This window comes from Typopeltis vanoorti, chromosome 1, assembly GCF_054136105.1.
Source record: "Typopeltis vanoorti isolate ZY-2024b chromosome 1, IOZ_Tvanoo_1.0, whole genome shotgun sequence".
Taxonomy (NCBI): Eukaryota; Metazoa; Arthropoda; class Arachnida; order Uropygi; family Thelyphonidae; genus Typopeltis; species Typopeltis vanoorti.
The window spans coordinates 160,229,683-160,256,265 of NC_143549.1; the positions used below are offsets into that span (position 1 = coordinate 160,229,683).

The window sequence follows — 26,583 nt, forward strand, 5'->3', positions numbered from 1 at the left end:
CAGCAGCTAACGTTTGTTTCATGGATGACAATGCTACTTTCCATCGCATAAGAATTGTTAACAAAGTTCGCTTCTGTCAAATCTGAGAGCCAGTTAAAGGATTTTCTAGTTGATATGTTAACTATTCAGGCTAAAGGAGGTCCAACATAGTATTAAATAAAAGTTTCTAATTTAGTGGTCGGTATTGTACACCCCTTGAGGGCACATATCAGGAAATTGACGATGATGTATATATGAAGTAAAATTTAAATTTCTGTAGATTTTTTTTTTTTTAATATGAAAAATGTTTATATTTTCTTACTTGTACATAACCAAATCTTTCCTGAATTTAGCTGAATCCTGAAAACACAGAAGAATACATAGAATATCTGAAATCTGTTGGCAGGCTGGATGAAGCTGCCGTGAAATTAGCAGATATTGTAAATAAAGATGATTTTGTTTCTAAAGAAGGCAAATCAAAACATCAGGTAAATAACATTCATTTTAAAAACCTTCATATTATTGTATATTTAATTTTTATTTTTCAAAACAGAAACATTCCTAATGGAAGATACAAATAACATACTTTAATTATATTCTCTCTTTAGATGACACAAAAAAACAATCATGTCTTGTAATTTTTACTTCTAACTTGAGGATTTTATTAGTATTTAAAGCCACTTCAAGGGACCAAATCTGATCAGCATTGATGTTAGCCAGAATACAAACATTTTACTCAAGAATAAAATATTCTTGATTGTCTCTATAGGCTAATCACTTCCAAAACTTGATTACCAACTTTCAAGGGATAGTCTTTATTATCAGTATTAGAGGCAGAACCTATATCACATTGATGCTACATGTGGTTGAGAGAGAAGAAACATTGATGTTCTTTTTTATAATATGTGGAGGTTGTAATCATTGATTGATGAATGCAATTACTATTTTAGTGAATAAAGGTATTTTTGGGAGAGGAGTGGATTTATTGATGGTTCATTATATCATATCCCTCTTTTCTGCCTATGAACTAAATTTTGTAACTGACAGTTACTCCTCATAGGGAACAACCTACAAACATCACCATTTTAGTTGTCATTTTCCTTTGAATCCTTTCCACCACCTCCAGGTCTCCTAAGAAACCTAGACCACCTAGAAGTCTATGCACAATATCCAGATGTAATCACATCAAAACCTTATATAGAGGGATAATAATCTTTTTATTCTTAATTATCAGTGTGTTTCTTAATGTCTCAATGATTCTTTGTGCTATTTTGTACTTTTGCAGTATATCTTCTAAACTTCAGTTTCCTGTCTGCTATCACTCCATGCCTTGGCCTCATCAGTTTCCTATAGTTCGGTCTCAGCAGTATAATACATATCATACATTCACTTCAGACCAGATTGTATAACCTTACACTTTGCCACATTAACTGGCAAGTGTTATCCTTTGCTCACACTGTCAGTATTTAAATCTCCTTACAGGACTATTACATCATTGTGATCAACTCCCTCCTTAGGCTAGCATTCATTGGGAAGTAGCTGGATATTTCAAAGCCATTCTCATTGTTATTAATGTACAAATTGATCATGTGACTTTAATTTGATGGAATTTCATCAACTACTTTCTGTCAGCTGCTCTATTGTACGTACCACCAGCATTATGTCTGTTTCCATTTGCTTCAACTTAATAAGATTTCGTGTAGTATCCTATCAAATGCCTTTGAAGAGTCTAGTAGTAACATGATGTAACCATTTCCGTTATCCAACCTAGCTCTCACTGTATAGTAGAAATTGAGTTTACATGGGGTATTAAATTCCTATCTACCCATTCCTGAATTTTGCATTCAACTAACTATTCATATACTTAATAACCACTCGTGTGATAATTATTGGTTTATGATTTACTGCCTCTTAGCGCCGCCTTCGTATAAGGATTGTGCATGATCGGTTTGGTTAAACAGTGTCCATAAGAATATCTATTGAAAAGGCATATGGTAGATATAAAACACGTATGAGAGAGAAAGAATGAGAGGCTTCAAATAAACATCAGCACCTAATATTTTATAATATTAAGTGTTTACTTATCATCAGCTTATAAAATTATAAATTAACAATATTATAAAATATTAGGTTGTATTGGTGATGTCTTGAGTGGAAAGGGGCACCAAGTTTTTTTGATGCTGAGTGGTCTGTGGATATGATGTGCTAGGAAAGGCTATAATTTAAGTTAACCTCAGAGAAATCTGATTATAACTGGAGAAGTGCATGTTATCAGAATTGATTATGAGATCAGGACTGTGTTTTGGCTGTATTGAAGTACATTAGTGCATTCCATTGGAATATATCAAGGATATCAGTGTTTAATACATTAGTTATGAAAGATCTTTAAGGTGAGAAGCACTATAGGATTTGTTAACTGAACTGGAATGGAGCGTACTGTCATTGGCAAAACTGAAGAGAATTGCAGGTTAGTTTTGTGTGTGTGTGTGTGTGTGAGAGAGAGAGAGAGAGAGAGAGAGAGAGAGAGAGATAAAAGGTCTTTCAGGTATAGGAGGAATAGTATCTGGAAAATAGAGCCCTTGCAATACTTCAGTTTTGATGGGGAAATAGGAATAGATGAAATCTCAGCTTTGTTGCAAAGGCCTGGGGACAGATCAGATAGTAGCATGCTAAGTCAGCCTCTATACCAGAGCCAATTAAATGTAATGTCAAGAGTGACCTCACAAGTTTCTCCACAATTTCCATGACCTCTTTCTTTATAAGAACTGTTCCAGGAAATGTTTGAAGTGAGACTGTATGTATGTGTGTTTACTTATATATATATATATATATATATATATATATATATATATATATTTTTTTTTTCAAAATAATTAATTAGTTAATTAGTAATCAACATATATATATATATATATATATGTTGATTACTAATTAACTGATGATAGTGACTTTTCCCTGGTTATTCTAGTTCTCCTGGGGAAACACTGATCTGATACGTTATATTTAACTAGGCAATGTCCCAACTTTTGGTATGACATTTGATGTAATCATCATTTTGTATGCATGCATATGTAGGAGTTGAGTCAGTACTAAATATTATTTGCTTGGCAAGCCTAAGTTCATAACAACTAACAGAATATTCCACTGGATGAGGATGGAACATTGCATCAGAACTCCTGGTTAGTTCTTGATATTCCTTATTGGTGACGTGTAGATCTGTTCCCATTTGGTTGCATGATTGTCTGAGTGGATAGCATACCCAATCACCACTAGCAGCTGTATGTTCAGATTCCACATCTGCATGCATGGATATGCATTAATGATTTTAGGTAATAGATTAATTTTATTGTCCACTGTGAGACCACAACCCTGCTTGTTAGAGCCCTGAATCAACTTGAAAAGTTCCATGTTTGATTTCATGGACCAGTGTTTATATTTTATCTAAATATTATCCCAGCCATAATATTTATAATGGGCTATTTGTAGCCTTTGTGTGTGTGTGTGGTATTCACATAAAAAAAAACCCTCTAGATATGACAGTTAATTGACCTCAATTAGTATGATATATATGCAATCATGTGTATGTTCTGGGAATGATTATTCTGAGTTATTTGATCTCTAGAGCCAAACTTCTGGATTATCTGTTAGCCTGCTAGCAGTGCTAATTCATTATAGGTTTTCAACCTTTTATGGGTGAGAGTCACATTAAAAAAGAAAAACATTGTTAATAATATTTAGTATGAATCATGCACACAGATTTTTTTTTTATGTCACTATTATTTTGCAGCTGTGGAATGAATTGTGTGATCTTATATCAAAAAACCCAGATAAAATTCATTCCCTGAAGGTCGATGCAATTATTCGAGGTGGCCTAAGACGATACACGGATCAGTTGGGACAGTTATGGAATTCGCTTGCAGATTACTATATTCGGAGTGGACTGTTTGAAAGAGTAAGTTTTAGCATTTATTATTTTAATTTAAATAAAATTTAATTTGAATTTAACTCAGCAGTGAATGATAATTCAGTGACACATTGAAAGAGTGCTATTTTTATTCAAACAGATGTGAAGAGTTAATGAATTATATTTATCAAAGTGAATGGTTTCATCGATACCAAGTGGAAAAACTTCCAACAACTTTAACTAATCCAGAGTATTTTAATAATAAGGTGTGACGCCTTTTGGCTACTCGTATATGAAAATACAACTTCTGCATTATTTCAACCTTAGTATCACCTCTGGGTCTGGCTCTCACCGATGAGACCTCAATAAAGGTCAAAACCGGTCTGGGTAGTGATCCTTCCCATAATGCATAGCATTATACTGTCTACAAGGAGATGTGGGCTTTGCATTATGGGATATTAAGGCAAGTGATGTGAAGTCAATAGCTTCTTTATACTAGTTGCCCCAGTCCTGAAAATAGTTCAGGTGCAGACTTGTTTGCTTACACTTGGATAAAGAATTAAACCAAATATATAATTTCTCATCATCATCAATTTCCTGCCATGTACCCTCAAGAGGTGTACAGGATATGATAGTACTACATGAAACAATTACATTATTACTAACTTCCTATCTACAAATTTCCTCCAAATCAGTCTGTTACTTGTCAAGACTCCAACATTATCAGATCTTATATTTCTGTCGTCTAAGGCACTTTGTACCGTATCAATCCACCTATATCTTGATCTTCCTCTGGGTCGTTTTCCTGCCAACCTGGCAGAGAACACTTGTTTTGCTAATCTTTTCTCTCCCATTCTATTTAAGTGACCATACCACCTGAGATTCGCTCTGCTAATGCATTCCTGGATGCTAACAATGTCAAGTTCTTTCCTAATATCCTCGTTTTTAATATGATATTGCCATTGATGCCATCTGTTCACGCCTCTAATCTTTCTCAGGACTCTCATATCTGTGGTCTCTAGTCTTTGGTCAAGTGTTTTATTTCTGACCCAGCTCTCAGATCCATAAGTTAAAACTGGTTTGAACACTGTCTTGTATACAGCTAATTTAGTGTTCCGACTAATTTCTCTATTATTCCATATGAATTTATTCAGTTGACTTCCCACCATACCAGCTTTGTTGATTCTGTTGTCTATTTCTATATTCAATTTACCATCTTCACTAAAAATCATGCCTAAGTAGCTGAAATGTTTTACTTGTTCCACAGGTTCTCCATTCACAACACAGTTGACATTTTCAATGATTCTACCTATTTTCATTGTCTTTGTCTTTTTATTGCTGACCTTCATACCATATCTATTACAACAGTTATTCAATTTAGTCAGAGAATCTTGCAGACTTGTAGCAGATTTATTTAGAAGTATAACATCATCCACATAAAACATAGAGCTGACATTAACATCTCCAATTTTGATATCATGTTTAATACCACTTTCCTTCATAATGTGATCCATATAGATAATGAATAACAGAGGGGATAATGCACATCCTTGTCTGACACCAGATTTAACATTAAACCATCTTCCTGTACTTCCTTCAATTCTAACTGCTGACTTACAACTCAAATAAAGACTAAGTATTGCTTGATATAATGGCCCATTGACACCATATAACTTTAGCGTACTGAATAGCTTCTCTCTTGGCACCTTGTCATATGCCTTTTCCAAATCGACGAAACTTAAATACAGATCTTTGTTATATTCCCATGCTTTCTCGACTGTTTGTCGTAAAGTGAAGATCTGATCCTGACAACCTCTATTTGGCCTGAATCCAACTTGTTCATCACCAAGCTTTTCTTCCATAATTCTTCTCAATCGTTTCTCAAGTATACTTGCATAGATCTTGCCAGGAACACTTAGTAGGGAAATACTTCTGTAATTCTCACATTCAGTTTTGTTTCCCTTTTTATATATGGGTACTATGAGAGCTCTACTCCAATCATCGGGAATTCGTCCCTCTGTCCAGGCTTTCTGAACTATGCAGTGCAGCCACTGTAAGACTTTTATACCACCATACTTCAACATTTCTGGTAGAATATCATCCACTCCTGCTGCCTTTCCACATTTTAAGCCTTTGATGGCTTTTTCTACTTAAGTATGGATATGTATTCCTGACTGCATGTCTGTTCAGTGTTTTTTACCACTGTGCTGTCATCACTGCTTCTTTCATTTAGCAGTTTTTTAAAGTAATTACTCCATACTTCAAGGATATCCTTTTTTTCCGTTTTCATGTCACCATTATCATCTCTAACTCCTTTTACAGCACTCTTTCCTCCATTCCTAAACTTCTTCAACAACCTCCAGAATATTTTGCCACCTTCTTGATATTTATTTTCTATATTCTTTCCAAAGTCCTCCCATGACTTTTGTTTAGCTAGTTTTACACAGTATTTAGCATTCTTGCATTTGTCTCTGTATTCGCTAAGAGCACAAGCTGACTTATTTGCCAGGAACTTTTGATTTGCTTTCTTCTTTTCCTTCACTGCCTCTTTAACTTCCTGTGTCCACCATGGAGTTCTAATTTTTCTATCCTTGCAGACAACTTCACCACATGCCTCTCTAGCTGAGTCAATCAGGGCTTTCTTCAAGGCTTGCACTGAATCTCCAAGGTCTGATTCCTGTTCTCAAACTCTTTCATTTTTTCTTCAATCATGTTTGTGTATTTTAGTCTACTGTTCACATCTGAGAGCTGTTCAACTTTTATTTGCTTTAAAACTTTCTTACATGTTATTCTTTTCAATATGAAATTCAATTTTATCCTGCTCAAGACTAAATAGTGATCACTTCCAATTTCAAATCCTCTGTACACTCTGGTGTCCTGCACCAGGGAGAAAACATCACTATCAACAATAACATAGTCAATGAGACGTTTCTTATTCCTTGCCTCTTCTTCTGTATATAATTTCTTGGTATCTTTAATTTATCATCAATACTTCGTTAATCTTTAACTTACAAAAAACTATGTATGGTACCATATATCCTGTTGCATGTCATATCACGTTGGAAACATGGCATGCGACAGGTTGTATGTCAAATTGATCTGTTAATTTTAACTTAATGGCTTAACTGGATTGACCAACTTCTGTTAATTTGTTTGTACTGGCTCTGTTTTAAATTAGGAATAAAGTTTTAAGGAAAGCTGTAAGTGAGACATAGTATAGAAACACTTAAATGTAGTTAATATATATTGTTTGTGTGCACATCAAACCTTTTGGAAAGAATACCTCATCTGTCATCAGTGAATTCAAGCTAGTTGAAAACAGGGTAAGACTGTGTAATAGTTGGCTAACTGTTCAGGTAAGTGCTATATATTTCCATACTTTAGTCCATTCCAGTTCAAATTAGGGAGATGTAATTGTTTTCATACCCTTGAATAAGCATCCATGCTGAAATCAAATCGAACCATGTGCGATTTGTCATAATGGATGTAGTTTAGCTGTTCATTAATCCTCTTCTCAATGGAATAGCTAATTTGCCCTTTCTAAAAGGTGATAGTCAGAGGAACTATGATATAACTATGAAAGTAAAAATTATTTATTCATTCAACTAACATTCTTATGAAGTATGGTATACTTCATCAAGAATAAAGTAATTTCTCAGTTTGAAAACATACAGTAGTGGAATGAGTTTTAATATATAAACTGATGTTAATGAAATTATTGTTAAATTGATAGTGTATTTTCACATTAAGTTGTCACATGTGTTTCATTGTTGATCTTTGCCCTGTCTATAATAAACTAGGTTTGTGAATTTTAAGGCTTTTGAGTAGGCCCACCACAGTTGGTTTAGAATAAGGCCAATGTTTTTGCTTGTGCGATAACCTTCATCAAATTACTGCGATATACCTTCAGGTGGTGTACAGCTTCATTACTCACTTCTTATTGACAATTTTCCTCCAAATTAATCTGTTATCTGTCAAGACTCCAATTTTATCAGATCTTATATTTCTCTCTTCTAAGGCACTTTTAACTCTATCAGTAAACGTTTTCACTTGTTTTGCTCACCTTTCCTCTCTCATTCTCTTTAAATGATTAGCTCTGCGAACATATTCCTGAATGTTAATAATGACAAGTTCTTTTTTAATACCCACATTTCTAATATGATTCTGCCATTGATGCCATTTGCTTACTCCTCGAATCTCTCAGAACCCTCATATTTGTGATCTTCAGTCTTTGATCAAGTGTTTGAATGTTTTATTTATAACCCAGCTCTCAGATCCATGAGTTAAAAGCGGTTTGAACACTGTCTTGTATACAGCTAGTTTAGTGTTTTGACTAATATCTCTCTTATTCCATATGCATTTATTCAGTTGACTTTCTGCTATACTAGCTTTATTAATCATGCTGCCTATTTCCATGTTTAATTTGCCATCTGCATCAAAAATTGTGCTGAAATGGTTATTTGTTCTGTAGGTTCAGGATACAGTTGATGTTTCCAATGCTTCTGCCTATTTTCATTGTCCTTTTTATTGCTGATTTTCATATCAAATTTATTACAACAGTTCAGTTTAGTCAGAGAATCCTGCATAATTCTTCGTACTAGATCCATATAGATGATAACAGTGGAGATAATGTGCACCCTTGTCTCACACTGATTTAACCATGCTACTGTCCAGGACGTATATATGTCCAAGTTGCCATGGATGTGAAGTGCATATTAAAATTGTAATACCATTGATATTACATTGAAATATATGATGGGTACGAAGCTTTCGAGGATGCGTATTTGATCCATAATGGCCGGTAAGGTGGTTAATATTAAACCATCTTCATGTACATACTTCACTTCTGACTGCTGACTTACAACTCAAATGTAGATTAAGTATTGCTTGATATAATGTTCCATTTAAACCATATAACTATAGCATTTTGAACAGCTTTTCTATTGTCACCTTATATGTCTTTTCCAGATTAGCTTCTTTAATTTTATGTTCTTACATGTGAATTTCTCTTGAATGCACCATTTTTCCAATCTAACATTGTCCAATCTTTCTTTAAAGAAAGTTTATTGCAGATGCATGGCAGTTTGATAAATCTGCCTTTTTCAGGTTTTCAACAGTTGTAGTTTGCTTGATGTTGGTAAATTCTTCAAAGTAAATTCTCAGATTTTTATTTCAGTTGTCCATATTCTTTGATTGTTGACATCAGTAGAATTGTCATGATATAGTTAAGAAATAATTTTTGAATTTTATAGTTTTTTTTTTTTTTTTTTCATTGCTTGAGTAAGAACATTATCAATCCATTTTCACAAATAGACATCATGTTGCATGACATGGTCAATGTTAATCCTGGAAAAAAAGTTTAGAAGAGAATGTTTTAATTTCATTTTTTTTTTTTTTCAGAAAAAAAAATGAATTGAGGACACCTGGTCATTTAGGATTTCATTAGTAACAGACATCTTTTGAAATATGCTTCAGCATATTTCTTGACTTGTTGACAGGGAATTTCAGCATTTCCTACTTGTCGAACCAAAAAGTCACAGGACAGCCATTTAATTGCAGGAAAATGGAAACAACTAGGCAAACAAATTTTGTTGACTGTCTTAAATGAGAACAGAAATTTTTCTTGCATCATTTCAGCTTTGTTTCAACCAATTGGTATATAAAAAAAGTGTCTGCACATATTTTTCTATAGTAATGAAGCATTCTTGAGTCCAAAATTTGACAGTTTACTAAGAAATAAAGGTCTAGAAGTGACAGTGAGTTTTCAAGATATAGCCATGATCTGAAAAATTGACTGATAAAAGCCACTGCTCCTTCAGAAAAAAGCAGCAGTGGCTTTACATATAAATAAGCTTTAGATAAACAAAGAGGTCAGAGCAGATATCAGAATTTGGAGAGTGATATAGACCTTAAATTTGAATGTGGTAGAGTATGTTAGAAAATTCTGAGATAGAGCAAATGAAACAAGGGTGATTTTAGGTTTGGTATTCTTTGACATGCAAGTCCGATCTAACGAATACACATATGTTACCCTTGCGATGGAAGGAATTGTGTAAGGTGTAGTTTGGTTGTTGGTCAACATTTGAGGTTCCATTAGGAATAACAGGTTTGGTTTGAATGATAGCAAGTGTTGGTGTATATCATGTATATTACTATTAAAACCATGAACGTGTGAAGTAAATGTGAATTTATGACAGTGTCAGATTGTATTCCTAAGTTTTGGAGGATAAAGAAAGTAGGAGTAAAATGGATGAATCGTGAAATTATGAAGCTTGAGCTTCTGAGAAAGAGGGCATTATGGAGGAATGAAGAACACAGTACCCTTCAGCAGCATGAGTAGCATAAGGTGTAGGCCAGGAGACAGAGAGGATGAGTGGAGAAAAAAATAACTGTCTCAGGATCCCAGAATATTGAGTATCAGGACAAATTGAGGGAATTTGGTCTTGAGAGCTCTACAGATAGGAGGGATGATGTGATTGAGATGTATAAGTTGGTGAGAGGAGCCAATCAAATATATACAGGGGAATTATTGCATAGGATAATGGCAGATGCAAGAACAAGAGGTCATCTCTGAAAACTCTGCAAAAGTCATGTGAGGAAGGAACTGAAATGGATATTTTTTGCCCTTCAGTGTTTTTTTTTTTTTTGTGATATATATATATATATATATATATATATATATATATCATCATCATCAAATTCCTGCCATGTACCCTCAAAGGGTGTACAGGATATGATAGTACTACATGAGAAAATTATATCATTATTAATTTCCTAACTACAATTTTCCTCCAAATCAGTCTGTTACTTGTCAAGACTCCAAAATTATCAGATCTTATATTTCTATCGTCTAAAGCACTTTGTACAGTATCAATCCACCTATATCTTGGTCTTCCTCTAGGTCATTTTGCTGCCAACCTGGCAGAGAACACTTGTTTTGCTAATCTTTCCTCGCCCATTCTGTTTAAGTGACCATACCACCTGAGATTAGCTCTGCTAACACATTGCTGGATGCTGACAATGTCAAGTTCTTTCCTAATATCCTCGTTTTTAATATGATATTGCCATTGATGCTATCTGTTCATGCCTATAATCTTTCTCAGGACTCTCATATCTGTGGTCTCTAGTCTTTGGTCAAGTGTTTTACTTCTGACCCAGCTCTCAGATCCATAAGTTAAAACTGGTTTGAACACTGTCTTGTACACAGCTAATTTAGTGTTCCGACTAATTTCTCTCTTATTCCATATGAATTTATTCAATTGACTTCCCACCATACCAGCTTTGCTTATTCTGTTGTCTATTTCTATATTTAATTTACCATCTTCAGTAAAAATCGTGCCTAAATAGCTGAAATGTTTTACTTGTTCCACAGGTTCTCCATTCACAACACAGTTGACATTTTCAATGATTCTGCCTATTTTCATTGTCTTTGTCTTCTTATTGCTGACCTTCATACCATATCTATTACAACAGCTATTCAATTTAGTCAGAGAATCTTGCAGACTTGTAGCAGATTTATTTAGAAGTATAACATCATCTGCATAAAGCAAAGAGCTGACATTAACATCCCCAATTTTGATATCATGTTTAATACCACTTTCCTTCATAATGTGATCCATATAGATAATGAATAACAGAGGGGATAATGTACATCCTTGTCTCACACCAGATTTAACATTAAACCATCTTCCTGTACTTCCTTCAATTCTAACTGCTGACTTACAACTCAAATAAAGACTACGTATTGCTTGATATAATGCCCCATTGACACCATATGACTGCAGCATATTGAATAGCTTCTCTCTTGGCACCTTGTCATATGCCTTTTAAAAATCGACAAAACTTAAATACAGATCTTTGTTATGTTCCCATGCTTTCTCGACTATTTGTCGTAAAGTGAAGATCTGATCCTGACAGCCTCTATTTGGCCTGAATCCAGCTTGTTCTTCACCAAGCTTTTCTTCCACAATTCTTCTCAACCGTTTTTCAAGTATACTTGCATAGATCTTGCCAGGAACACTCAGTAGGGAAATACCTCTGTAATTCTCACATGCAGTTTTATTTCCCTTTTTATATATGGGAACTATGAGAGCTCTACTCCAGTCATCGGGAATTTGTCCCTCTGTCCAGGCTTTCTGAACTATGCAGTGTAGCCACTGTAAGACTCTTACACCACCATACTTCAGCATTTCTGGTCGAATATCATCTACTCCTGCTGCCTTTCCACATTTCAAGCCTTTGATGGCTTTTTCTACTTCTAGTATGGATATGTATTTCTGACTACATGCCTGGTCAGTGTTTTTTACCACTGTGCTGTCATCTTTGCTTGTGTCATTTAGCAGTTTTTCAAAGTAATTACTCCATACTTCAAGGATATCTTTTTCTTCCGTTTTCATGTCACCTTTATCATCTCTAATTCCTTTTACAGCACGCTTTCCTCCATTCTTAAGCTTCTTCAACAACCTCCAGAATATTTTGCCACCTTCTTGATATTTATTTTCTATATTCTTGCCAAAGTCCTCCCATGACTTTTGTTTAGCTAGTTTTACACAGTGTTTAGCATTCTTGCATTTGTCTCTATATTCTCTAAGAGCACAAGCTGACTTATTTGACAGGAACTTTTGATATGCTTTCTTCTTTCCCTTCACTGCCTCTTTAACTTGCTGTGTCCACCAGGGAGTTCTGATTTTTTTTATCCTTACAGATAACCTCACCACATGCCTCTCTGGCAGAATCAATCAATGTTTTCTTCAGAGTTTGCCACTGAATCTCCAAGGTTTGATTCCTGTTCTCAAACTCTTTCATTTTTTCTTCAATAATCTTTGTGTATTTTAGCCTACAGCTCACATCTGAGAGTCGCTCAACTTTTATTCACTTTAAAACTTTCTTACATGTTATTCTTTTCAATATGAAATTCAATTTTATCCTGCTCAAGACTAAATAGTGATCACTTCCAATTTCAAATCCTCTGTACACTCTGGTGGCCTGCACCAGGGAGAAAACATCACTATCAACAATAACATAGTCAATGAGACTTTTCTTATTCCTAGCCTCTTCTCTCCATGTGAATTTGTGCACATTTTTATGTTGGAACATGGTGTTAGTAATAATCAGTCCATGTCCTGAGCAGAAATCGAACAGATATTTGCCATTATTATTGCTTTGCTCGTTTCTCCAAATTTTCCCAAAATATTTTTGTATGTCTCACAATCATTTCCTACTCTGCTATTTAAATCCCCAACAAGGACCAACTTTTCATTTTTCATTGTGTCAGTTGCTTTTTCTAAAGCTTCAAAAAATTCTTCCACTTCTACCTTAGTAGAACCTTCTGTGGGACCATAGGCACAAATAAGTCTCATTGTCCAGTTCCCCATTCTCATATTTGCCCACATTACTCTACTTGAGACTGACTGCCATTCAAGAAGATTAGCCTCGTATTTTGTGTTGAATACTATGGCTACTCCTTCTTTTCCTTGATTGTCATTGCCTGAATATAACATTTTGTATTTATTGCTCAGAAAGATCTCACCAGTTTTGGTCTTTTTTGTTTCAGTCACCCCTATTATGTCGATCTGGTACTTATCTAATTCCTCAGCTAGCTCCATTTCTTTGCCATTCAGGCTTCTTACATTGATAGTACCGATCTTTAACTCTGGTGATGTTGAGTTGGGGTTTATTTTCAGATTTGTTCCAGTAGCTGACTTTTCGCTGTTCGCCCTGGATCCCCGGCGAAAACAACGGGGGCCTTGTTTAACCGGGCAACGCCCCAGCCGGCATGAAATTTTGTCATGTTGTACCATCATTCTATATTTTGGTTTAACCAATAAGAATACAATTTGGTCGGCTAAATCCCAAATTGCCAGCCCATCCTCGTCCGTTCAGTATCCAAGTAGATACCCAACAGGGTGCACCACGAGAAGGTGAGGATTGGACATTAGGTCAGAAGCCCTGGTCGGTTCTCCACATTCCTTTAAAGGCTATGTGGAGGTCTCCTCTCAGTTATACAGCTTTGACCCTTAAGCACCCTATATATATATATATTTTTTTTTTTTTTTTTTTTTTTTCCCCTTTTTTATGCTTTTTTTTTTTGTGTGGAAATTTTATGTGATCCATAATGAATCTGTTTGATTATGTTGTCTTTCTTTCTTGGTGGAAGAGATTTAAATGAAGAGCAGGGCCCAATTGTGAGGCGAATGATGCAGAAACATGCTGTTGATAAAAGAAGAACCAAGTCTCACATCCACATGTATTCTTGACAGTTTATCTCTGTATACTTTCCCCCATATTGAAACTCCCTCCATGCATAATCTGTGTCATCAGGATTATTCACTAGCTGGTCATGCAGCCTTCTGATTGATTACTCTCACCAAGTTTGGTCATGTACTGTTTAGCAGTTAGCTATAAACCATTTTAAATTTAAAACTCTGTTTTAGGTTTGGGTCCCTGTTGTGTATTTGTATGTTATCAAAGGATTGCACCCATACTGCATGTCAAGGTGGATGGCCTTGTTCTGAAGAGTCTATCTTAAGCTTTCAATAATCAAACTGGCAGCGGTGGCAATTGTGGTGTTTCACTAGTCAGTGAACACCATCTTTTTTTGAGCCCATACACAAGAGGTTGGTTAATCAATCTGTAGTGCATTACCCATATGGTGTATGGGTAATGGGTTGGGAAAGGAGAAACTGGTTTACATTGTACTCTTTTCCTAATTTAAATAACTGTTCTTTGATTATTTATATTCTGAGGATTGATTTTTTTTTTTTTTTTTTTGTAATGCATGACTACCCTAAAAGAGAAAAATAACTACTTAACCGCAGAAAAAAGTATATTTTACTAAAATACTCTGTCAAATTACAGATACAGGATTTAGAATAATTTTTGCAAATGAAAGAGTTTTTCTGAATAGCTTGACTTAAGGGAACATGGCAACCAGTTGTTCATCACTCTACATCAGGGGTCGGCAAACTGCGGCTCGCGAGCCACATGCAGCTCTTTGGGTACGTACATGTGGCTCTGAAGTAAAATTGAAAATTAAAATAAAATTATCATAGTTTCATTTATAAAATTTTTAAAGGATTTTATTCACATAATGGCGATTTCATTTGTTTTATAGGTCTCGCAAAACTTCGTGGCACTAAGATGCACAATGTCAGGGAGGGAAAAGCGAACTGGAGGGAGTATACAAAGGGAGTGGAGGGGATGGTTGAGCACATGGTAGGCAGGGCAGCCAAACAAAGTGAGTAATTAGGATTAGGTTTTAGGATGCCTCGACATCTGAGGTAATTTGCAGAGCAACAAAGTGACTAATAACTGAGCGCACGGGCACCCTCTACTGGGCAAGTCAACGTTGGAAATGGTGAAATGTGAAAGTGGAGTCCGTGTCGCTTTGCTGTTTCTGCAGCTTAGTATTTTCTTTTGGCTAGGTGCATCCAGAAACTGCATTAAGGTGATAAAAGCAATCTGGCAATTATTATTATTATAAAGGCAATATTACAACAATATTATAAAGGCATTATATATATATATATATATATATATATATATATATATACACACATAATATTGGTTTTATTATATTTAGATACATTGATGGTCGCGATTTACCGGCACGTGAGATTTATTTTTATTATATTTTCGAATTATTGTCATTTATTATTTTAAATAATCACTTAGTTCTTTTTATTTTCTTTTTGTATAATGTATTTATATAACGTGTTAAATAAAGTATATTGTTTAGGGTGCTTTTCAACATGGCTACGAAGAAAAAAACAGCAGATGAGCATCGTGACTTTAAAACTAAATGGACGTGTTTATCTTGATCTCAGATGGCCTTCCAACCTATTTGCCAGTCTTATTTGCCAAGAAAAACAGGCGCATAACAAAAAGTCAAATTTGGAGAGACACTTCACGACAAAACGTGCCACATTTGCCAGAAAATATCCTGTCGGTGACACGAGAAAGAGAGCATTTTAAGAACATCAGAAAAATGTTGAAAAATCAAGTTCTGCATTTAATTATTGGAGAGAGTCTGCCAATGATGTTAATATTGCACGTTTCATAGTAAGTCAGGAGATCGCTAACAGAGGGAAACCATTCACAGATAGTGAATACATAAAATGTTGTTTTGTTAATGCATCTGAAGAACTTTTTTGGGATTTCAAAAACAAAGCAGAGATTTTAAATAAAATTAAAAACATACTGCCAAAACAGTAGCAGATAGGACAGTTATAATGTTCTCAAATGTCACCAGGCAACAAGTTGAAGATGTTAAATTAGCTTCAGGTTTATCAGTTGCAGGAGATGAGTCTTGCAACATCAAGGACACAGCCCAAGTTTCCCTTTTTGTGCGGTATGTATCATCTGAGGGTCTGAGAGAAGAACTTCTGGGATTATTGCCACTTAAGGGCCAAACATGTTGAGAGGACATAGCAAATGCCATCCTTGAATGCTTGGAAAAAATCATATCCCACTCAATAAAATTGTGCCAATTGCAACTGATGGTGCAAAAAGTATGACGGGAGCGAAAAAGGGTTTTGTTTCAATTTTAAAAGGAAAAATTAATCATGAAGTGATTACTTTCCATTGTATACTCCACCAGGAAGCACTTTGTGCACAAGCATTTACATAAGAAATTGGTATTATTATGGAATTCGTAATTAAGATTACCAACACCATTATAGCAAGGGGACTTAACCATTGACAATTCAAAGAGTTACTAAGTGAAATGGAGAGTGAGTATTCAAATCTTCTCCAGTACAACAGAGTTCGATGGCTTTCCAGAGGCGACATGTTAAAGCGTTTTGCATCTTGCGTAAATGAAATCAAACTATTCCTCGACAACAAGGATGTTCAATATCCAGAATTAACAGAAGATCATTGGTTGCAAAAATTGTACTTTATGGTGGACGTTACATCACAACTGAATCAGCTCATTCGTAAATTACAAGGCAAGGGAAATACTGCATTTTCAATGCTAAAGGAAGTTATTTTGTTTGAAAAGAAATTGATTCTGTTCGCTGAAGATTTAGAGAGGGTAACTTTAGTTCATTTCCCAAACTTGTTTCAACATTGCTGAGAAAACAATGCCCTCATTAACAAAGATTATTTCAAGACAGCAGTTTTAAACATGAGAGAATCTTTTCTTCAAAGGTTTCAGGAATTAAGAAATAATAAAGCGACTCTAACTTTTATTACAAATCCTCTTAATGCCAATGTGAAGGAATTAAAATTTTCTCCGTTTGATATTGACATGGCTAATTTTGAAATACAATTGCCAGACTTGACAAGCAAAGACTTATGGAGCTCCAAATTTGTACTTCTTGGTACTGAAATAGCAGAACTGGAAAAATAAAAATCAGTCTGATTCCACAGTGCAAGCAGACTGCTATAAAAGAACTACAGATGCCAGACTCTAATGATTTTCAATATTTGGAATAGTCTTCTGGATTTATATCATGAGTTGAAAAAAAATTGCATTTGGTGTTCTCGGTATCTTCGGGTCTACATATTTATGTTAGCAATCGTTTTCTAACATGAATTTCATTAAATGTAAATTGAGGAGCCAAATTACTGATTTCAACTTGGAATCGTGCCTTAAATTACAAATGACTAGTTACAAACCAGACATACAGAAGCATTTCTAAGGAAATGCAAGCTGATTAAAACCAATGGAGCAATTTTTTGTGTGATTTTTTCTTCATTTAATAACGATATAATTAATATTATAACTTGTATTGATATTACTGTAATATCACTTTAAATTTTCCTTATTTGTAAAAATATACTTATGGCTCTCGAATAATTTTTAAATTGTTGTGAGGGACAGGTTTGGCTCTTCCGTCTCAAAAGTTTGCCTACCCTTGCTCTACATCATGAAAAGGCTTTCCATTTTGGCAGTAAGATTGTCACATTTATGGTAACTGTAGTGTTGTTATCTAGTACACCACTTTTCACTTCAGTAAGAACATCCTTTGTTTTTAACATCTGTAACAGCAGAGCAGTAGTACAAGGTAAGTTTAGCCTGTGACCCCTCTCAGTGTTTGATACACAGTTGTCACTAAATGTAATCATTGTAATCTTAGTATGTAATATAATTGGTTTTACATGTCTTCTTTTCATTAGAAGCAACAGCATCCTTAATTTAAATTTTATCTTCCATTATTAACAACAATAAAATAAAATGAGCAGTTTATAATTTACAGTTAAACACCAGAACACAGAGAACATAGCTAAAAACCTTTATATGAAATGCAGCATCATATAAATAGGCATTGATCATAACTGAAAAGGGTGTATGAGTGGATCATCATAGTCAAATGTCATAATTCAGGGTATTACTGTATTCCAGTTAGTGTATTACACACCATTCTCAGTGTAGAAGAATAAAACCATGGAAAATTCCAGTACAATGGTTTCTCTTCTCATGTACTTTCACAAGGGTGCCAGTCTGTGAACTTTTGCACTATTATAGTGGTGGTGAACCTTTTTATGTGCGTGTGCCATAAATTTACCATTCGAGTTGCTGATGTGCCAGGCAGTTTTAATACAGGAAAATTAATAGAAAATTAATGTAACTTTATTTATAATATATATATATATATAAAGATTGAATGACTAGAACCGAGAGAAATGAAAACAAAGTTTTTTAGTACGACACAACTAGTTTCAGCTTGTATCAGCCTTCGTCAGGTGCACATTAAAAAAGAAGAAATAACCAGTAACAAGCTGAAACTAGTTGTGTCATACTAATAAACTTTGTTTTCATTTCTCTCGGTTCTAGTCATTCAATCTTTTTATAAAAATGTACAACTGAGTAAATCAATCTTCACACACACACACACACACACACACACACACACACACACACACACACACACACACACACACACACACACACACACACACACACATATAATATTTTATAAATATTTTTTTATAATTTTATAAAAAAGTATTTATAATTTTATAAATAATATATTATTTTATTTATAATATTAATCAGTGTAAAATTGATTATTATATTATTAAAAATTGATTTTAATGATGTTGGTTTAGAAAAAAAAAACGGTAGTGAGAAAAATATTTATGCATTGTAACTCACCATAGAAGTCAGCTGAGCAGGGGAAGCAGCAGAAGGATGTCAACTTGTTGGCGAAACGCTTACCATATTTACTCGAATATAACTTGTCCTCACGTATAACTCACACCCCTGATTTTACTTTACGAAAAAAGACATTAAAACGTTTTGCATATACCTCGCACACAAAAAATGTTTGAACATGTTCACGTCGAGGTGATAGTAACTCGCTCCCCACTGTTAACAACACGTCCTCCCCAACAGCCATTATACTGCAGATGCATGAAAAACAAGTACTTTTATTGTATTCCTGAGTAAGGTACAGAAGCTTTTGCAGGCTGTGTAATATATTATTATTATTATCATACCTCTCCTTGAATCCATTCACCATCAGGGAACTTGCAACCAATTTTGGCAATCCATTCCACTCATACACCGCTTTTCATACACTCCCCACTACACGCTCTTACACATCTTCCACAGATGGCCCCTAGTTCTCTGATTATGTGTCATATATTAAAAAATTTTACTTTTATCAATTTTATAAAATGCCTTTAACATCTTCAAAATTTTTATCATGCCTCCTCTTTTCCCTCAAACCTTCTTTTCCCTCATAAGGAGTATTCCACAGACCTGTCACCATCTTGGTCACTTGTCTCTGAATCCTTTTGACCACCTCCTGGTCCCCAAGAAACCCAGGTGACCAAATCTATGCACAGTAATCAAGATGGGGCCAAATCATAGTAGCCTTATAAAGAGGGATAATAACTTCCTTATCTTTACTTGTTAACGTGTTTTTCAACATCAAACACAAGTTTCATGCTTCCACCTGAACAATTACCAGGCTAACAAAGAACTCATGGTCTACTTCAACCACAAACTGCTACACTACAACAGATTCCCGAAATATCTTGGCATCACTTTAGATAGAACACTATCTTTTAAACCACATCTCATTAACACAGCATCCAAGCTAAAAACAAGAAACAATATACTGCAAAAACTATGTGGAACAACTTGGGGTGCCTCAGCAACAACGCTTCGCTGCACTGCTCTTGGCCTCGTTTACTCTACAGCTGAATACTGCTCACCCGTATATGGCTGAACAGCACCCATGTGTATTTGGTTGATGCCAGCTTAACACCACTATGCGCCTTATTTCTGGAACTGTAAAATCAACCCCAACCTTCTGGCTCCCGGTGCTAAGCAACATCCCACCTCCACACATGAGCAGATCCAACTTTCTTCTACATGAATACAGCAAAATCATGGAAATCCAAAATCTTCCAATCCATGAAGACATCCCATCCCTAGAAATAAACAGGCTAAAGTCAAGGCACCCTCCAATCTTAATAGTAAAAATCTTACAGAGACAAGCTTCAACATGAAGGAGAAGTGGAAAGACTCCTGGTGTAACACTTGGACAGGGATCTTCCATGAATTAGTGGACCCAACACAGATACCTTCAGGTTTTGACCTACCTCGGAAAACTTGGTCTGCCCTTAACCGAATCCGCACCAACTATGGCAGATGTGCGACCACCTTTACAAATGAGGCATGATTGCCTCACCCAGATGCAACTGTGGATCATCCTGCCAGACAATTAATCATATTATAGCAGAATGTGTCCTACGTGCATACACTGGAAACCTGTCAGACTTCATCCATGCTACACCGAGTACAGTTGACTAGATAATCAACCTAGACATTCAGTTGTAGCCTATTCTTGATTCCTGAGTATCTCTTTTATGACTGTATTATGTCTTCTTATTGTACATATGTCTATTACTATGTCCATATATATTAAGGATTAATGTAATGTAACTTTTCATGTGTGAGCCATATGCTAACTAAATAAATAAATCAACATCAAAGTAATCCTTTGAGCCATTTTATGAATTTATGTAATATTTCCTCTGAACTTCAACTCTTTTTCCTGCAATCCAGTACCATCAACATGATACACCATATGCAACCTTTTCAATCCAAAGTGCATAACCTTACATTCTGCAACATTAAATTCACAATCATTATCCTTTGCCCACAATGCCAAGTTATTTAAATCATCCTTCAGGATACCTACATCACCTTTATCAACTATTGCTCTCCCAAGTTTTGCATTAGCAAATAACTGAATATCCCCTCTCAAATCTTTCCTTATGTCATTGATGTACAAATTAAACAGTAGTGGCCAAAGTACCGAACCATGAGGTACTCCACTAGCCACCATCATTCTCCTAGATTCCACCCCCACCATATACTATCCTCTGGTGTCTGTCCGTCAATACCCCTCCCATCCATGCTAATAGCCTCATATCCATTCCCATTTGATCCAGTTTTTGTAATAGTTTTTCATGTGGTATTCTGTCAAATGCCTTGGCAAAGTCAAGCAGTATCATGGTGTAGCTATTACTACTACTCCTTGGCATTACAGTCCATTTAGGACCTGGGCCTGTCTCAGGATAGCCTTCCATTCTTCACGATTCTGTGCCTTGCTCCTCCAGTTCTTTACTCTCATTTTCTTTAAATCATCCTCCACATCATCAAGCCATCTCCTTTTTGGTCGTCCTCTGGGCCTAGATCCACCTGGTCCAGACACGAAGACCTTTTTTACGGTTCTATCATCCCCCATTCGCTGAACATGTCCTAGCCATCTCAGTCTTCTCACCTTTATTTCAGTAATAATATCCACTTCATTGAATTTTTCCATTATTTCTTTGGGTGTAGCCATTACCTTTATCCAATTCTACTGTCAATTTATTATAAAGTGTGAATAACTTACTAAAACAGGACCTACTCTTTACAAAGCCATGTTGACCACTATAGAATATCGCATCCCTATTCACCCACTGATTTCACCAATTTTTCATCAATTTTTCCAATACCCTCTTACCCTCTTTCCACTCCCTTGAAACCCTGCCAGAGCTGACACTTAGATTGAACGTCGTCGTCCAATCTACCAATGACAACGTCGCAAATGACTTATGCCAAGAATCTTGAAACTCTTCCTCTATAAAAATTATGTTGTATAAAAATGAAGGAGATCCATAATGAAAGATGATGAAAGATGTTTCATCATCTCATAATGCATGTCATTAGGATCTGTTGCATGGTATGAGACAGTAAAATTTCTCAACAAATAGTACGATTAGAGAAACTGGAATAAAAACAGCGCTAACTAATGAATCACATGTCCCCTCTCACAAATACTATGCTGTATAGATTCAAACAAAACCATTTGGTGCACAAGAAACATAGTATCTAACTAAAAACTATTGTCCAATTTTTCATTTACATGAAATAAGTGTTTGTTTTTATTGCATTTGAAATTCTCGATGTCATTATTACAGATCACAAAGGCTAACTTAAATAAAATCATACCACGAATTGAAACATGCCATGTAATGCATGTGTGAGTTCCCCTGCCAGCTCAAGCACAAACAAGCGGCAATAAAATTCAACCAAGGGTTGAAACTTTCTGTGAGTTGAGCCTGCCGGTATTGCGAAGTTCCATCAGAATGATAACCGACACCCCGTCATGAACGTGTTAAAACTAAGAAATATATAGTGAATTTTGTTATGACAGTTTCAGATGTTATGGAATTCGGTTGAAGAGAATTAGCATTTCAACTCAACAATTGTCGGTTGTCTTTGGGTCGTGCGATCTTTTCTTAATACTGCACCAACCATATGCACGTCTTCATAGCTGCTCTCTCGTGTAAAACAAAATTTAACTTGTGCATATTGTAACAATTAAAAAAAAAATGGTTGAATAATTTATAAGCATATAAGAGGATGTCATCTGTAAATTGTTGACATGCCAGCCAAATTCTCGGACATGCCACCTCTGGCACGCCATCTGTGCACTATTAGGATCCTGAGAAGAAAAAAGTACTGCTGCCGATAACAATTTCCCAAATTTTGGGCTTGAATATTTTATTATTGAGGTTATGCTTAGGATTATATATTTATTTGTATGGGTCCCCTTATCTCCCCTGCCCCTTTTGGGGAGAAGCAGGTTGAGCCCTCCTAAATAAGAGATTAGGTGTATATATTTTATGACTGTAAATCCATGTGTGTTCATGAGGCCAGTCTCCCTGTTCTGAGGAATGAAAAACTCGAGTTTCTGGGTGAAAAAACTCGAAAGAAGCCAGACAAAGGTTCTTTGTGTCATAGATGGGAATCGAACCCAGGTCTCTAGGTTTGATTCCCAGAGACGAAGCCCTCTCTGACCAGAGGTCTTCGTCTCTACTGAGGCTTTTTCTTGGGATGATAGAGAGGAACTTCTTCAGCATTTTCTTTTCAAAAGATATTCAAAATTGTAGATGCTTCTATGTAGCAATTTTACATTATTCTAGAGGATCTCATGGCTAGTGTTGTTATTGTTTCCATGTTATTCTGTTGGATATAAGATCGATGTTTAGAAATATGTTTTTAAACTAAATGGCCTGTATATCCAGAATAAGATAAGTCGCAGTTACATGGAATTTAATAGATACCAGATAGAAATAAAAGAGGAATTTTATCTTTAGGAGAAGGCAAAAGTAGGTTGATTTGGTTAATAGGTTTGTATGTGGCTGTAATTTCTTAAAATAATTTTGTTATAGTTGTTGAGAGCAGAAGTTAGCTTGATAACAGAAATTTCTTTAACAGCTGATAATATGTCCCATTAGCATTATATTCACTTCTGTGCATGCTTAGAAAGAACAACTTCAACTTCAGTCCACTATTGTTGTGCACCACCATTACTGGTTATAGTTCTTTGCTTGAAATGGCAATAAGTGGCCTTTCATGGTGCAAGGAAAGGTATTCATTAAAAATTTTATCATGAAACAAGTAGAATCATGTTTCTTTATTTCATAAGGTTTGTGCACTGAGATAAGTTAACTTAATTATTCCCATAAGATGATGTAATGACAGACATTTGACAACATTAATGAATTTTTTAAATAATCTTTATGTTGATGAACATTTCAAAAATTTACAGCTCATACAAATCTAATTGAGTGCTAATTTCTAATTTAAATACATTTCTTGTATATCTAGGTAAAACTTCATAAGGGGAAAAATCCTAAAATGTCTTGCTTTTGACATAACAGAAAGAAACATACATTTAAATAACAACTATAAAATAATATCATGTTATAATAAAATGCATAACATTGAATTCAGTTTACATTTTTATTTTTAATATTGTGGCATATCTGAAGTTTAATAAGGCTGTCTTATACCACCTAACTTTAGAATACTCTTCTTATATTTACAGCAGTGCACCAAACCCTCCCATTGAAGGCTTCATGCTACCCTTGCATGTGAACTGACTTCTGGTACAGCAGCATGGAATTATAGTTCAATTTTCAACCCTTCGATTATCAGAATGGCAAATTGCCTTCTCAATGTGTAAGATAAATGGTATCTTACTGTCATGGTTGCTGTTTCTGTATTATGGCTTTTCTCTAGAAATTTTCATGAGCGTTGCTTCAATAAAAAATGCAAGCAGTTGCTTGTGTTTTTACATGTTTAGAAGAAAGTGGAGTCAATATTCTTTCAGTGTAGTCTTATTAATCAACTTCTCATCATTCTCTTTCATGCGCGTAAGATCAGTATTAAAATAAAAAAGCTTTCTTGGCTACCACTGTGTTACAATCATTACTTGTTAAGTATTACAGTACCGATTAATGATGGAAGTTACTTACATAAAATTGTTTATTTGTAGAATTTTTGGCCTTGTTTCATAGCCATTTTCAATACATTATAGGAAGATAACTACAAAAAAAGATAGAACAACAATTAAATTGAAAATGTATAATGTTAAATGCGCTATCGACTGCAGGAGAATAACTCCATCTGTATTAGCAGATATCACTAAATAAATTAAAATAGAAATTATTTTAATATTTTAGTATATTAAAAATTAATATAATATTATATTAATAATTAATATTAATAAAATATTTTTAAAATTAAATAACTAATTAATTGAAATTTATGAAACACATGAATAAGTATTAGTTAGGATAACTTCCCAAAATTGAGAAAGTTTAAGTTATTCGTTTTTGTTAAGGTTGGGATTATGACTGTGTGCTTCACAGCTTTTTCTTTCTGCCGTCTTTCCAGAAGAAAATAAGTAGAATTTTGATATTGTTCCACTGATTCTGCATTTTATAGACAAAGTGTGGCTTGCTAAAACAACACCTTGTTGGATTTATTGTGCTCCTTAAGTGAAATATATTCTTGATGTTCTTTAAGACAGATTTGTGCAGAATGACTAGTCTGTCTATAATAACATTAGTCATAAGAACAAGGGATTCTGTAAAGTAGATAACAACAATCTTCCTTTTCAGGTCATTCCATGAATATATATATATATTCATGGAATGTAATTACATTCATGTTACATTCATGAATATAACATCATCTGCATAAAGTAAAGAGCCGAGTTTAGTGTTTCCAATTTTGCTATCAGGTTTAATACCACTTCCTTCATAATATGATCCGTATAGATCAGGGCTGTCCAAAACACGGACTGCAGGCCGCATGCGGCGCTCAGTACGATTTTGTGCTGCCCCCCTGTGGTATGAAAGTGCACTGATTTTGATGTTTTTGCATCACTATATACCCATGTGATTTTCAAATATTAGATGTGTCAAACAAACAGTGTTCTTACACTGTTTTGTTTTAATGCGCATGCTCCGGGTGCTCATGGGGAACATGAATGCACGATTAGTGTGCAATTAGTGTTGTTCGTTTGTTCAGCTGTTGAGTTTGTGACGCTACTGCTCACTAAATTACTAGATACTCATTGGATGCGGCCTTTGGATAAATCTTTTTTTAATGTGGCCATCGGATTACCTAAGGTTGGACAGCCCTGGTATAGATGATGAATAACGTTGGAGATAATATGCACCATTATCTCACACCTTATTTAACATTAAATCATCTTCCTGTACTTCCTTCAGTTCTAACTGCTGACTTGCAATTCAAATATATGTTAGCAATCTTTCAAAAGTAATTACTTCATGCATCTAGAATATTGTTATTTTCAGTTTTCATGTCACCTTGATCATTTCTGATTCTCTTTATAGTATTGTTTTCTTGATTTCTAAGCTTTTCAATAGCCTCCAGAATATTTTGCTACCTTCCTATATTTATTTTCCATGTTCTTGCTCTTTGCTAAAGTCCTCTCATGACTTTTGTTTAGCTAGTTTTACACAGTGCTTTACTTTCTTACATTTTCTGTGTATTTTCTTAAGTGCTCAAGATATGATGCACTTGCCAGGAACTTTCAGTATGCTTCCTTGACTGTTTCTTTAATGAGTCTGCCATGGAGGTCTGATTTTTCTATTCTTGTAGACAATCTCACCATATTCCTCCCTTCCTGAATCAGTCACTGTTTTCTTCTGGTTTGCCACTGTATCTCTTAAGGTGTAGTTCATATTTTCAGACTCATTTTTTCTTGAATAATGTTCATGTATTTGAGTCTATGGTTCACCTCTGAAAACTATGATTCATTTTAAAACTTCTTACACGTTCTTCTTTTCAATATGAAACCCTGCTTTTATGCTGAATGGTGGTTACTGCCAATTTCAAAATTCTCTGTGTACTCTCTTGTTTCCTGAGCCAA

The 26,583-nt window shown here is 34.9% G+C and overlaps 1 protein-coding gene across 2 annotated transcripts in view; it reads left to right on the top strand.

Moving 5' to 3' along the window:
* fand (Pre-mRNA-splicing factor SYF1 fand) overlaps nucleotides 1–26,583 on the top strand; it is a 425,180-nt gene that overhangs the window by 106,672 nt on the left and 291,925 nt on the right. For both annotated transcript variants that reach the window (XM_090399826.1, XM_090399816.1), the window contains 2 exons: nucleotides 333–467; nucleotides 3,767–3,931. In XM_090399826.1, coding sequence (XP_090255952.1) covers nucleotides 333–467; nucleotides 3,767–3,931 — 300 coding nt within the window. The remainder of the gene's footprint in view (nucleotides 1–332; nucleotides 468–3,766; nucleotides 3,932–26,583) is intronic.